This window comes from Triturus cristatus, chromosome 8, assembly GCF_964204655.1.
Source record: "Triturus cristatus chromosome 8, aTriCri1.1, whole genome shotgun sequence".
In the NCBI taxonomy this organism is placed as follows: Eukaryota; Metazoa; Chordata; class Amphibia; order Caudata; family Salamandridae; genus Triturus; species Triturus cristatus.
Window position 1 is genome coordinate 998,750,879 of NC_140591.1, and position 15,631 is coordinate 998,766,509.

General features: G+C 45.5%; 1 protein-coding gene across 2 annotated transcripts in view; it reads right to left on the reverse strand.

The window, feature by feature from the left end:
- UGGT2 (UDP-glucose glycoprotein glucosyltransferase 2) overlaps positions 1-15,631 on the reverse strand; it is a 1,472,699-nt gene that overhangs the window by 880,016 nt on the left and 577,052 nt on the right. For both annotated transcript variants that reach the window (XM_085622547.1, XM_085622546.1), the window contains exon 13: positions 13,494-13,613. In XM_085622547.1, coding sequence (XP_085478673.1) covers positions 13,494-13,613 — 120 coding nt within the window. The remainder of the gene's footprint in view (positions 1-13,493; positions 13,614-15,631) is intronic.

The window sequence follows — 15,631 nt, forward strand, 5'->3', positions numbered from 1 at the left end:
TTAGCGATGACCTGGTGGGGTAATTCCTCAACGGAAGCTTCACACTCTGAAACAGGTCACTGGGGAATAATTACCAGAACACGTGGAGTAGGCGCACAGGTGATCTTATGGCCTATGATGTGAGCCTAACTAATGTATCATATCTAATAGGAGCCCGGATGTACTAGGCCCTACAACGTCATAGTGTGTAATAATGATGGTCGGTATTGATTGATAAGTTTTGGTCATTGAATACTGCACTACTTTCCCTAAAAGTCACTGCATGTCATTTTCGCATTCATAACTAATACTATCTCAGTCATGGCATTATCTACTACGTTACTTTGGAAGGTGTCTGGAGGTACTATACATGTACAGTAATGCTTAGGTAATGTTTACTCGCTATACCCTTCATGAAATGATTTACTGAAGTTATGATGCCTGTCATATGAATCCTTGCATGGACAGGATAATGAGCGCTATTCCAGTATTTGCAGAATATGCACAGCATTTCTAATTCATGTCATTTTGATCTCTGCTTTATTAACAATATATATATGATCTATATTTTTATATAATCCTGTGTGGAGTCTCTATTGTGGTGTATTCATTGTGTTACTGGTGTAAGTGTGCTGCGCAAACGCTTTACACATTGCTTCTGATGATAAGCCTCCCTGCTCTGTGCCAAGCTATAATAGGGTGAGCACAGGTTGTCTTTGGTGTGTAACTTACTTGGCCTGAATAGAGTGGTGGGTTCTGCCTGGCCTAGGTGCATACCCTAGCCAAACAGAAACCCCATTTCTAACAGGATGGAAAAACAATTAATTTATTTTAAAGACCCTCATTCACTCTATTAGTAGCATTCTTCGCCATCTAGTTTCACCATGGTTCATATAAAAAGGATTTATTTGATCATATTCCATGGAGCACTTTCAAGATTGCCAGAGGAGGATCCCTAATTAACAATACTTTAGAGACGTTCAGTTTTGCTTTAATGTTGGGCAGCATAGGTAGGGTTAAAATATGGGAGTTGACGTCAAGAGGGAGTTACTGCCCTTAAAATATATATGGTTCAGTCTTCAACGACTGCTTCTCTGGGTCCTAGGCTTTCATTAGGACCTATAACTTATTAGTGCCTGAAAGAACATTGGTCACCATAGTTCCACCTCATATATGACACACGCATAGCTATGATATCTTTTATCGCTATGTTCTGGGTCTTTTGACAAGCAACACATCCTCACACAGCATGCTGAGAATACATTGTTAAACTCCTTGTTTACTAGGCGTTAGTCATTCATCAAAAAATAAAGTACAAATACATTTGAAGACATATATTGTAGACGCTCATTTTGTGATACACACCACCTCAAACAAGTGAAAGTGCAAAATGTATATATTCATAATCTCTCATCCAGGTTAGGATTAGGGTGCTGCTCTACAGGAATATAAGAGAAACATATCTGTAGTCACACTCTGATGAATATAAGTGGAGGAAAAAAATGTAAATAACCCCTTGATATATAAAAAATATTCGGTTTATTACTTGTTACAGGAAGTGGAGCGGCAGTAAAATACTCACTAATCCAAGGGTACCATGTTGTATTCCATCTAGTCAGGCCCCTCGGTATTCCTGACCACAGTATCTTGGTTGTGGTCTACCAGATTTTTTTTTTAGCAGCATTCTCAGTGCCTTTCTTCGAGATGGGTGTGTATTGTCGTGATTTGCCATGTTACATATGTGATGCTGGGAAAGGTTGTTCCCGAGCCCTGTGTTTTGTGTACAGCTGTGCATGTGTTGTAACAGCAAGGGTTCAAAGGCCTGCGGAATCCGAATATATCAAATAGTTAGATAAAATGTACGCAAGCACCTAATCTGAAACCTACTCAAAAAGAAGTTAACGGGGAGGGATTCTTTTGTATTATTAATGAACTGTAGAGCTGACTGCACTTTTTAGGTGAAACTGCAGTATCAATTCTGGCCATCGTCAACTAATGAGGGTACATCATTGGATTCTATTACTGACAGAATTATAATGTCAATTATGGTCATTGCTAAAAGTTCATAGGACAATACAAATCGTACATGGAGAAATTTTGCATGGAAAGTCAATATCAATGTTCTGAGTTGTTTTAAACAGGGTCATCAGTCATATTCTTGGTTGTACAACCCTTGAAAAACTATATCACAGATACTAATCAAGAGGTGAGGAGGCATATTTCTATGGAATGATCTGAGTACATAGAATGTTGTCATTAAGGTTAATAATATGTGTTTTAATCTGTAGACATGGTACTGGATTCAAGCTAGCCTGGCTGAGGAGGGGTGATACACCGAAACTGGTTCCAGGATGCTTGTTTCTGGTCCAGGGAGGACTTGGCCTGGCAGTTTGGGCTGGACTGTTCCCATGGAGAGCAGGGTCAAGACTGATTTGCATATGGCTGGGTCAAAAATGCAGTGGTATGGTGAGCAAAAGAACAATGGATTTAACCCAGATCTCTTATTTGGGGATGAGGTTTTTAAAAGTTTCATCACTCCATCCATCATCTCGTTGTGTTTGCTATTTTCAATTTGTAGACCCAGGGTTGCTCTTGTACTAGTGTTTTTTTCATGATATTTGTGTTCCGGGTTACTTTTTAAATGATTGTCTAGTGTAGATAGTTTTTTGACATCTAATGTTACTGCGATGTTCTCCTATTCTAATTTTGATCTATTAGACCACAGGGACAGCTGTTCAGGTAAATAATGCTGCAGCTTGCAATGGTAATTTAAGGCCTAAGTCTATGGTTTTTGTTTGGGTCAAAAAGTGACACAGCCCACACAGGAAGTGTCCCATCACAGGTGGTAAGTTTCACAGAGTATTTATGTCATGAGAGATAGTTTGCTATGGTCTAGTGCGTACCAGCCAATCACTCGGACATGAGTATTGTTTATATGAGAACATGGGGTTTTCAAAGCTTAATTTATGGGAGTTGAGGATGCATTATTGTTTAATATTTTTTTCAGCTTATTGGAATTGTTATTGTAGGTACTCTTGCAAATCAGCTGTGTTGGCTCTTTTGTATTGTAATTGCATTTATATAGCGCTTACCACCCCTGATGAGGCGTTGAAGTTCTTTTTTGGCGAGTAGCATGCTACTCCGGAACCCATAAAGGATTAGTGGTGAAATAGTATAGTGAAATATGAAAGTAATTTGAGTGGTGGATATGTTAGTCAGTTATTTGGATTGAGAAGGATAGTGTAGGGAAAGAAGAGGGAAAAAAAGGTTTGCATTTATATAGCGCTTGCTACCCCTGATGGGAGTAATGAACGATTTTTCGGCAAGTAGCATGCTACTCCGGAACACATAAAGGATTAGTGGTGAATTACTATAGTGAAATATAAACATTAATATGAGTGGTGGATATGTTAGGCAGTTATTTATTTGAGAAGGATACCGAAGGAATAAAAGAGTGAAAAAGGTTTGCATTTATATAGCGCTTGCTACCTCTGATAAGGTGTTGAATTGCTTTTTCGGCGCTTAACACGCTACTCCAGAACTCATAAAGGAGTTGTGGTGAATTAGTATAGTGAAAAATGAAATTAATTGTGTTGGACATGTTAGTCTGCTATGTGGATTGGAAAGGATAGTGGAGGGATAGATGAGGAAAGGATTACGAATTTGTTTGGGGAGCATAGCAGTAGCAGTAGGATAATTTGCCTAACAGACTCTATGGGAAGACAGATCTTCCCATAGATCATCTCCCTTATGTTGTCTAAAGGGCTCGACATAGGGGACCTGTGGATAGTAGGAACTGCATGTGTCTGAATCCATATCTTGTGACTAAGGTAAAGGAGAATATAGTGGCAAAGGTGATGATGGAGGAGGAGATGTGGATGGTGTTAGAAAGGGGGTCTCTAGATGGCAGAGGTTTGCACCCTGTCAAAGTAGGGACAACCACTCTAATCAGGGTAAATCAGATACACACCCTAAATTAACCAGTGCTCATCCTCTGGTAGCTTGCCACAGAGCAGTCAGACTTAACTTAAAAGGCAATGTGTAGAGTATTTGTGCAACACTTAAATTACAGTAAATAAATGAAAACACCACAAAGATACTCCACATAGGTTTAGAAATGTTGAGAATATTTACCTGAGTAAAATTAGACCAAAACAACAAAAATTCAATCAGTAGAAGACGAGACATGAATTTTTAAAGATTAAATACCAAAATAGTGTTCAGAAGTCGCTTGGATGGTCGAGCCACGCAAAGGGGGTCCTGCGTCACTCATGCAACCCCTTACATACTCACCCAGACACTCATGCATCCACTTAGATATGTGCACCCACTCACAGACCCACCCAGATACTCACTGACCATGTCATGCGTGATGTAATATGTGAAGTCGTATGCAGTGCATTGCTGGGGCGTAAGTTATAGCTAGCTCAGGTAACTATAACTGCCTTCACATTATTCATCTATGTTTAGGGGAGCACTATTTTGTGATCCGAGTCTAGATGATGAGCTTAATAAGCGTAATATATTCATATTAGCAACATACTCAAACTACCCTCCACAAATGAACAGAAAGTAATTAAAGCCACCAGAACACTGTTGATTTTATGATTGTCACTTCTACATTACATATGCTCAAAGTGGTAAATAAATGTAAATGCTTATCATCTGGTACTGTGGATCCTTTTTCCTGGTATGGAATTTTGCACATAACAGATACAGGTTTCTTTAGTTTTTATGCATATCCTAACACAAATAATTTTAGAACTGGGGGTCCCTAGTTGGCAGAGGTAGGTACCTTTGACCAAATAGGGACCCTTGCTTCTAAGTCAGGGAAAGGGGATTACACTACTGGATAACCCCTGCTCACCCCCCTTGGTAGCTTGGCACGAGCAGACAGGCTTATCTCAGAGGCAGTGTGTTAAGCATTTGTGAACACATACAGTAATACAGTGAAAACACTACAGATGGACACCACACAGGGTTTATAAAAATAAGTATTCTTTATATTGAATATGCTACTTACCAGTATGCATCTGTTCTTGGCATGTAGGGCTGCTGACATTCATATCTGTGCATAGATCGCCGCCTAGTGTTGGGTCCGGATGTTTGCACGTTGTTGTCCTGGAAGAGTCTTCGAAGTATCCTTGGATAGGTGACTCCTCCCCTGGACTACAGTGCGCATGGGCATCCTCTCCATCCTCAGATTGTTTTTCGCCATTGTGGCAGTGATGGAGTAGATACAGAAAGTGATGACCATGCTATACAGTAATTCTGAGAGCTGCAGCTGCTACAGGTGCCGGGGAGGAGGGAGGGCGATATGAATGTCAGCAGCCCTACATGCCAAGAACAGATGCATACTGGTAAGTAGCATATTCAGTTCGAGGCATGTGGGCTGCTGAATTCATATCTGTGCATAGAATACATAGCAGTGCCCTCTATTAGCGGCGGCTACCAGTGCCAGCTGCAGCGGTCTGAAAAAGTGTTTTGAGAACAGCCTGTCCTACAGCTGCCTGCTGTTTTGACTGCACATCTACGCAATAGTGTTTTGTAAATGTGTGTGTAGTGGACCATGTGGCTGCTCTGCATATATCATGCAGGGGAATATTTCCTAGAAAAGCCATGGAAGCCCCCAACTTACGTGTTGAGTGGGCTCGTGGTGGAATAGTTAATGTGCGTTTTGCCTTTTGATAACAGATTTGAATACACTTAACTATCCATCTGGCTATCCCTGCTTTGGAGATGGCGTTACCTTTGTGGTGCGGGGCAAAGGCAACGAACAGTTGTTTTGTCTTCCTGAAGGGTTTAGTCCTGTCGATGTAGTACATGAGGGCCCTCCGTACATCTAGTGTATGTAGTGCCCTTTCTGCGACAGTTTGTGGGTTTTGGAAGAAAACGGGCAGTTCAATAGTCTGATTCATGTGGAACTGCGATATTACTTTGGGCATGAATTTGGGGTTGGTACGTAGTACGACCCTGTTGGCGTGAACCTGTATAAATGGCTCTTGAACGGTTAGTGCCTGGAGTTCACTAACTCTTCTTAAGGAAGTGATCGCTACCAGGAAGGCTACTTTCCAGGTAAGGAATTGAATCTCGCATGAGTGTAGAGGTTCAAAGGGTGGACCCATCAGGCGTGTGAGGACCAAGTTGAGGTTCCACATTGGAGCCGGTGGGTGGTTTGGTGGAATGACTCGTTTGAGTCCCTCCAAGAATGCTTTGATGGCAGGCACTCTGAATAGTGAGAGGTGCTGCCTGGTTTGCAGATAGGCTGATATTGCGGTCAAATGGACACGTATAGAGGTGTACGCCAGATTGCATCGGTATAGGTGTAAGAGGTAACAAATGATGTTTTGGATGGATGCGTCCAGCGGGTTAATGTCATTATTACCGCAATAAATGACGAACCTTTTCCATTTGGCTGCATAGCAAGCTCTTGTAGTGGGTCTCCTGGCCTCCTTGATGATGTCCATACAGTCAGGTGGCAGGTTGAGATAGCCAAACTCTAGGACTTCAGGAGCCAGATCGCCAGGTTCAGCTGTTGCGGATCTGGGTGCTGAATCTCTCCATGGTTCTGCGTCAAATGCGCGGGTTTGATCCGCAGCCTTTGATGCGGCACCACGGAAAGTTCGAGGAAGGTGGTGTACCACGGCTGGCGTGCCCACGTGGGAGCAACTAGGACGAGTGTCAGGGAGTGTTGTCTGAGTTTGCGAGCCACCAGCGGTATCAACGGCGCTGGGGGAAAAGCGTACGCTAATCTGCCGGACCAGTTCATCCATATCGCATTGCCCTGCGACTGCGGATGTGGGAACCTGGCGGCGAAGCTTTGGCATTTTGCGTTTTCGCTTGTCGCGAATAGGTCTATCTCTGGATGACCCCACTGCTGGAAGTACGGTTGGAGTACTGATGGGTGTAACTCCCACTCGTGCATCTGGTGGCTGTGTCTGCTGAGCAGATCCGCCATCTGGTTGTCCTTGCCAGGGAGGTGTTCCGCCATGAGGAACATGTTCCTCTGAATGGCCCACTTCCACATGCTCTGAGCCAGATGAGACAACTGTGGAGAGTGAGTTCCTCCCTGCTTCTGTATGTAGTACATTGCGGTCATGTTGTCCGTCCGGATCAACACGACCTTGTTGCACAGATGTACTTTGAATGCCTTCATGGCCAGGAAGATTGCCATCAGTTCCAGAAGGTTGATGTGCATCTTCTTTTGTTGTGTCGTCCATAGTCCCTGCACTGTGTAGTGGAGTACATGAGCTCCCCATCCCTGGAGAGACGCGTCCGCTGTCAGTACTATCTGTGGGACAGGCTCTTGGAACGGTCGGCCTTTGCAAAGGTTTTGTGGATTCCACCAATGCAGAGAGTTGTATGCCCGACCGCTCACCAACACTAGGTCTTTCAACTGTCCTTGAGCCTGATTCCACTGACGTGCTAGGCACTCCTGAAGCGGGCGCATATGTAATCTCGCGTGCGGGACTATGAAGATGCAGGAGGCCATCATGCCTATTAACTGCATAAACACTCGCGCTGGAAGTGAGTGATTGGGTTTGAACTTGGAGATCAGCAGTTGTATGCTGTTGATCCTCACTAAATTTGGCTGAGCTGTGGCCGCCAGAGTGTCTATAGTCGCACCTAGGTACTGTTGTACGTGTGCGGGCTGGAGATGGGACTTTGGGTAATTTAGTGAGAATCCCAGACTGTGAAGAAGGTGAATGGTGCGGGACATGTGGCTGGCACATTGCTGGGCTGACTTCGCTTGAACGAGCCAGTCGTCCAGGTAGGGGTAGACGTGTATATGCTGCCTCCGTAGATGTGCTGCCACCGTAGCTAGGCACTTCGTGAAAACCCTGGGCGCTGTTGTCACGCCAAAGGGAAGGACTTTGAATTGATAGTGCTGCCCCTGAACAGTGAACCTGAGGTATTTTTTGTGTGAGGGGTGAATGGGTATGTGGAAATACGCATCCTTGAGGTCCAGCGTGGCTAGGAAGTCTCCCTGCTTGAGAAGCGGAAGGACTTGCTGTAGAGTGAGCATGTGAAAGTGCTCTGAAAGAATGTACTGGTTCAGGGGTCTCAGGTCTAATATAGGTCTGAGTGACCCGTCCTTTTTCGGTATTAAAAAGTAGAGGGAGTACACCCCCGTACCCTGCTCGTGGACGGGTACGACCTCTATAGCGCCTTTTAGAAGCATACTTTGCACCTCTTGCTGTAAGAGCGTTAAGTGCTCTGAGGACATAGGACGGTTCCTTGGTGGTACTGTGGGTGGAGTGGAGGTTAACTCCAGACAGTAACCGTATTTTACAATATCTTTGACCCACCTGTCCGTGGTGATGGAGTTCCACGTGGACAGGAACCTTTGTAGCCTTCCCCCGACAGGTGTTATGTGGTCGGGAGGAAGGGAGAGGGTGTCACTGCTTGTTCTTGGGGGAGGACCTGGTGTTGCCGTAGCCGCGTCCTCTGCCCTTTGTACTGGAGCCACGATATCCACCTCGGGTGTTTTTATCGTAGGTGGTCTGTGTATTGCCTTTGTTATACGTTTGTTGTGACCCCTGTCCTCTACCTGCTCCCTTGTTTCCGGGGCGACGAAAGGAGCCGCTCCGAAAGGACTGAGTTTGGAGAGCGCCCATGGACTTTGCAGTGTCCGTGTCCTTTTTTATCTTCTCAAGGGTGGTGTCAACCTCTGGCCCGAATAAATAGTCGGGGTTGACAGGCTGGTTGAGTATATTGTTTTGTACCTCAGGCTTGAATCCTGAGATTCGTAACCAGGCATGTCGTCGCAGCATGACGCTTGTGTTTATGGCTCTGGCAGCCGTGTCTGCAGCATCTAGTGCACATTTGATGGAAGCATTTGTGAGTAGCTGTCCATCTCTGATAAGAATTTCTGCACCTTCTTTGTAGGGGTCAGGGAGATGTTGGAGTAGTTGCTCCAGTGTGTCATAGTGCGCTCTATTGTAGCGAGCGAGGAGCGCTTGAGTGTTAGCTATGCGCCATATGTTGGCAGCTTGGGCTGCAACTCGCTTGCCAGAGGTCTCTAGCACCTTGGACTCTTTGTCCGGGGGAGGAGCGTCACCTGTCGTTTGCGAGTGTGCCCTTTTGCGAGCATTCGCTGCGACAATGGAGTCTAGTGGTAATTGGCCTCTGATGTAAGTAGGATCCCCAGGTGCTGATCTGTATTTCTTATCAATCCTGGGGTTTATCACTCGTGCCCTGGTGGGTTCCTTGAAAATGTCCTTGGCTGGTTTGAGGACTCCCTTCAACATAGGCAGAGTCTTTACATGCCTTTCTGAGGATGCAAAAGTGTCCATAAGAAAGTCATCTTCGATGGTATCAGAGTGAAGCTGCACCCCATGGTTATTTGCAGCACGTTCAATAAGAGCGTTGAACGCCGCAGTATCCTCTGTGGGAGATGTTTTTGCCCCATAGAGTTGTGGGTCCTGTGCATCGAGAGGTGCACCTGGGTCTACAGGGTCGCCCCAAGTGTGATCAGGGTCCTGCTGGTCATCAGGGTCTGTGTCTCCATGGTAGGGGACTTGGTCATCCATGTAGTCCTCCAACGCATCCGTGTCGGAGCGTGTGGGGGAGAATAGTTGTGGATCCTGGTAGGATGAGTGGAAAGGTTAATAAAGGAGAGGTTCTGATTCTACAGGCAGCTTCCTTTTTAGTGGGATCCTGAAAGGGTCCAACGGTGGTTCCGAAGTTATCCTTCGCTCGTGGAGAATCATCCTGCCAGTGTTGGCGTCGATGACATGTGACGGAGACGTCTCAGCAGGTGTAATCGTAGTCTGGGTGACCCGTGTCCTGAGTTGGAACATTTTCGGGATTGTTGACGGAGGCAAGCCAAAGGTAATGTTGGCTGGCACCGAAGAGGCTGCTGGAGCTTCGATCGGACCGGAACCCGACGGGTCCTGGAGGACAGTCTTGGTTTTGCTGCTTTGTGTCGCACCAGGTCGTACTTGGAGCGCCTTTGAGGCTTTGGCACCGACCAGGTTCGTAGAGGCGGCCGTGGACTTTTTCGGCGCCGGTGGGTCATCGAGTCGAGATGCGGAGATGACCGTCGACGTCTTCGATGCGTGAGGCTTTGGTGTTGTCGAGGGAGCGATGCGAGACGCAGCAGGCGGTGCGGCCCTCGGTGTCAGTGGCGTCGGTGCCGGGAGCCGAGCAGGTTTGTTGGCGCCGAAGGCCTTTTTCCGTATGTCGACTCCGACGTCGCCCGCTTCAAGTTCGGCACCGAAGTCTCTCTTGGTGCGGTCGGTGCCGACGCGTTTCGCTGGCGTCGAAGGCGTGGAAGGCCTCGATCCGACCAGCGCCACTTTCGGTTTCGTTGGAACCGGAGCAGCTTTCGGTTTCGGTTTTATGGAAGGGAAACCAGCTGGTTTAAGCAGCAATGGCTGCCGCTGAATGTCCGAGGCCGGGCCCGAGGGCGGGGCCGAAGAACTGCGGGATGGGTCTCGGGTAAGGCCCGAAGGCGATCCCTCGACCGGAGCCATAGGCTGTGGCACTGGGCTTTCTTCGGTCTGAACAGGTAGGCCTTGTTCATCATTGGAGCTACTCTCTTCGGCCCCTAAGGCCTCCTCGTCGTCTCCTACCTCGGTGTCGTCTTCACCTCTGTGGAAGAGTGATTCGTCGACTTCGTCCGATCCGGATTCGTGGCCGGAAACGGGACTGGAGGGTAAGACTTCCAATTCTTCGATGTCTTCGGCCTCGTTGAAGATGTCTGCTGGGGCCGGTGCCGCGTGCTGCGCCTCGAGTCTCGCCGCTCGTCGATTCCGTAGAGTCTTCTTGGAACGGAACCGGGCACAGGCCATGCATGTCGAGTCGTCGTGGTCCGGCGAAAGGCATTTGTTGCACACCGGATGGACGTCGATGTGGGGGTACTTCGCATTGCATACCGGACACCTCTTGAATGGCGTCCTCGATTCCATCGTCGAAGTAGTCGATGGACAGGTAAATGCGAAAAAAGTAGGTGCTGAAAGTTAGTGAACTAACAAGGTAGTATCGAAAACCGATCGATAAACAGTACCGACGCGAACTAAAGGCCTTTTGGCCTCGACAAAATCTTTTCCTAACTTGAGCTAAGATAGCACATCCGAACCCAATGGCGGAAAAAAACAATCTGAGGATGGAGAGGATGCCCATGCGCACTGTAGTCCAGGGGAGGAGTCACCTATCCAAGGATACTTCGAAGACTCTTCCAGGACAACAACGTGCAAACATCCGGACCCAACACTAGGCGGCGATCTATGCACAGATATGAATTCAGCAGCCCACATGCCTCGAAGAGACTTAATACAAGACCATAAACGACAAAAATCCACAATACTGTACTCAAATAGACTTAAAGATGGTAGAAGTAACTTAGTTCAAGGTGATGATAAATGTGACACGTTTCTCACAAAAGTACCTGGATGAGTAACGCAAAACAAACAAAAGGTTCGCAGGGATGGAAATGTGTTGGTTCCTTGCTTCGGGGGAGACGATGCGTCGCGCCTCAATGCTTGCGCAGAGTAGGGGATGCGTCTTGGTCCTTACAGGAGAGGAGGTGATGCGTTGATTCTCGTACTGCATTCCGGTTACAATGCGACAAGATGGCGCCGCGATGTGACAATCCGGTGTGATGCAATAAGATGGCGCCCTTGATGCGACGATGCATGCACGCCCAGCGGCCGTGCGGCGAACTCTAATTTTGGTGCTGCAACAGGCCCTGCGACATGCTTCTCTGGTGATGCGTGGGTAACCTCTGCGGCGGCAATGCGCTTCTCCGGTGATGCAACCGCTGCAACTGCGACACGGTTCTTCTTGGTGAGTCGCGCTTCCCGCTCCCAGCGACACGCAGGCTTCTGCAGACATAATTCCCAGCAAGGAAATTTAGAGGGGAGCTGGTGGTGAAGTCTTTTGTCCCTGAGACGTCAGCAGGAGGCAAGCACAAGTTCAAGCCCTTGGAGTAATATTCTGCAAGATGATGAAAGTTCTTTGAAAGTTCCTTCTCTTCTCCTTAACACTGAAGACACCACTGTAGGCCAACCCAGCAACACAGCACACTGGCAGAGGGGCAGTCCAACTCCAACAGCTTCCTTGGTTCTTCTCCTTGGCAGAGGTTTGTCTTGTTGTTCCAGAAGTGATCTAAAGTCTTGGGGTCTGAGTCCCCATATTTATACAACTAAATCCTTTGTCCTCTGAAGGCAGAGGGGCCTGTACCTAGTCCAAACCAGTTCTGTTCAGTCCTGGAGCACTTTGTTTACAGAAGTCCTTCTATCCTTTGGCAGGGTGGGCCAGGGACATCAGACGCACCACAGGAGGTTGAGCCAGCATTGTGGAAGGCAGGTACAGCTCTATTCAGACTCAGGTGCTACTCCTCCCACCACTCTACATGCAGATAGGTCTATTCAGCCCTGTGCTGACTCACCCTGTCTCCTGGAATCCCCCAGCCCCTGTCACTCAAAAAAACAGACACCCAATACACAAGCCAGCAGAGGCAGGCTGGATGGTTAGGTAAGAAAATTCCTACTTTCTAAAAGAGGTATTTTCAAACACAGAATGTTAAAACCAACTTCACTAAAAGATATATTTTATAATCCTGAGATCATCCAAACTAAACCATGTTCCCTGGGTCAGTTAGGATTATAAGGTGTTATAATCAAACTGCCCATTCTGGCCTATGGGGACTGGTAGACTTGCAATAGTGAAAAATGAAAATGGCTGTAATTCACTATCAGGACATGCCACACACATCAGTGCATGTCCTACCTTGTACTTACAATGCACCCTGCCCTTGGGCCTACCTTAGGGGTGTCTGATATGAAGAAAAGGGAAGGTTTAGGGACTGGTAAGTGGGTGCACTTACCAAGTCAACATGGCAGTACTAGACTGCAGACAGGCTCTGCAATGGCAGGCCTAAGACACACTTTCCAGGCTGCTTCTGAGGGTGGCACAACCAGTGCTGCAAGCCCACCAGCAGCATTTGATTTACAGGCCCTGGGCACACATGGTACACTATACTAAGGTCTGACAAGTAAATCAAATAAGCCAATCATGGAGTCACTAATCAATACATCAATTTAACATAGGGAGCACTTGCACTGTGGCACTGAATACCAGTGGTACAGTGCCCAAAGCATCTAAACCAGCAAACAGATCTAAAAAAGAGGAGGCAATCAGTGAAAAATGAAAGGGAGCCTCACGCCAATGGTCCCAGGTCTAACAGGGGCACTGCAAGCATGTAACATATATTATAGTACTACCATTGATCATTCCTAATATGAATCATAAGACATGAACTGCTGTTTCAGATAGTCAGTAACATTAATAAAAAATGCAAGCGACTTTACTGCTCAACATTTTTTCCTGAATGAAGGGAAGTTAACAATGGAGGCAACAGTTTATTCTCAACTACTTTAAAGTGTCACAAAAGGAAAATAGCCTTACAAGTCGTGATCATGATAAAAATAAACATGTTCATATATGTAAACACTAACAGAAAAACAACGACAGAACTGCACTACACAAATTTAAATTCCAAAACTCACCAAGTTAAAGAAATTGCGCTTGATTTGACGTAGAACTCCAGGAAATGCAGGCCTCAGCAACTCCTGGTAACTTGATGGCCACGTGCTGTACCGACGGTCTGTTTCTATGTCATTGAGCCACTAGAAAACAGGAGTAAATCTTGAGTAATTGGGACACAACAGAACATGCATAATATTTTGTGGTGAGATTTTCCATCCGTACATCTTCAAAAGCATCTACAGCCTTCTTTAGGGTTTGTTGTTCAATGCAATGTGTGTGTTATGGCTGTAATCCAATGCTAGTGTGAACACACATTTTACAGAATACATTTATCAAGCACTTCCATACACTGTAGCTTCAAAGCACACAACAGATTACTAAATAATAGAAGCGTGATGGAGAGGTACATACAGGCATGTGGGGTGGTGCCATGTGGAAAGAAGGCCTTTGAGAACACATTTGATTTGGACACAAAGGTGAGAGTCAACTCTGCTTTAAGATGAACTCAGGGTTCATAGACAATACATGGTGGTAAACCTACACAAAAATGATGCAGTCAAGGGCAGGTCTTCTAGGTGATGACTGGGTGGTCTTCTCAGAGCGGAGATGTGGCCTGCCACCTCCAGCAGCAATCTCCAGCTCCAGGTTAAACAGATAAGCCTGGAATTACTACAAGCAGATTCGGTCTTGGAAGAGAAAATACTGAATATAACAAAAAAACAAAGCTACAGGCCAGCAAATAGAGGCAAAGGCTCTGCTGGAATAAGAACTAAAACTTAGAGACAAGCAAGGATCCAAAAGCAACTATAAGCGAACAACTAGCTTAACATACAACGTTGAAATGCATCATGCACCACTCTATTGTCCTTTTTATATCTACATTCAAAGAAGTACTATCCCTCCATTTTCCTTTGGGAAAATGCATTACTGCAACTATCCAAGTATGAATGAATTGCAAGGTGTAAAATCTGAAATTGATTTGCCAAGAAACTAAGAGAAAATTGTTTAACATAATTAATATCAACAGACTACATGCTAAGTAACAGTGGCAAAAAGTAATAGGCATGCTGCGTTACGGAGATGCCACTTACAATTACTCTGATTTGAGAAGCTTCTGAAGAAACTACCCTTGTATGCAATATGGTTAGCAACTACTGACTCTCAGCTGCCAGACAAGCAATGCCGCCAAGAAGCCCCGCTACCGGCAACAAACAAGCGGGCGAGTCTGCCATCAGTATAAAAAATAGAAGGTATTGAACTTCTGTAGAGGGGAATTCCTAGTGTGTTTGTTGAAAAAGCACCTAATGAGAAGAGGGACAAGAACTGCTTCCACTGATTCCCAAGAACAGTCGCAAGGAAGATAACCATTTCAGTCAATAAGGAACTGAAGCTTTCCTCTCCTAAATCGAGAATCACAGATTTAATTTACCTCATACTCAGGTTGACATTTAACAATAATTGGTAAATGACTCATTTTCTTTAAAAAACAGGGATGAACTATGTATTGTCTCACAAATGACAAGTGGAAACGATGACGATTCTTCCAAGAAGATTAATCAGTTACAGGATTAATAATCTTGGATATTGAAAAAGGTCAACAGAATCTTGAGATTAATTTAGAAGAAAAAACTGAATTTGGAATATTAGTAGGAGATAACTAAACTTTATCTCCTATTTTATAAGGGTGAGGGGAAGTCGTCTACATCAACTGAATTGTACACCCACCTCATTTTAAAGCTTTTTAAATTGTAGATAAGAGTCTACCTAGGCTGATGAATCCTTTCTAGAACAGGTGGATAGAATCGTCATGTGCAGAAATCCCAGGAAAAGATCAAGGGTGAAAACCACATAGAGCAAAAATGGGGGAATGCTTGCAGAAGATTGAATGGAGTTATTGTAGGTGAATTCAGCAGCTGGAAGTGAGCTTTTCCAATTATCTTGAGAGGCTGATGTATAGCATTAGAGATATTCTTCCAAGGTTTTACTGGAGACTTTCCATCTGCCCATTTGTGCAAGGATAAGGATGTAATCCTGAAGTTGCCAGTAGCACATATAATAATTTGTTTTCAATTGATCTTACTTGGTCAGTTTTTAATTATGCTCTGCAGTATATTGCTTAGGTACATTTCTTCATGAAAATTCTGTAAAATTGTTGTTG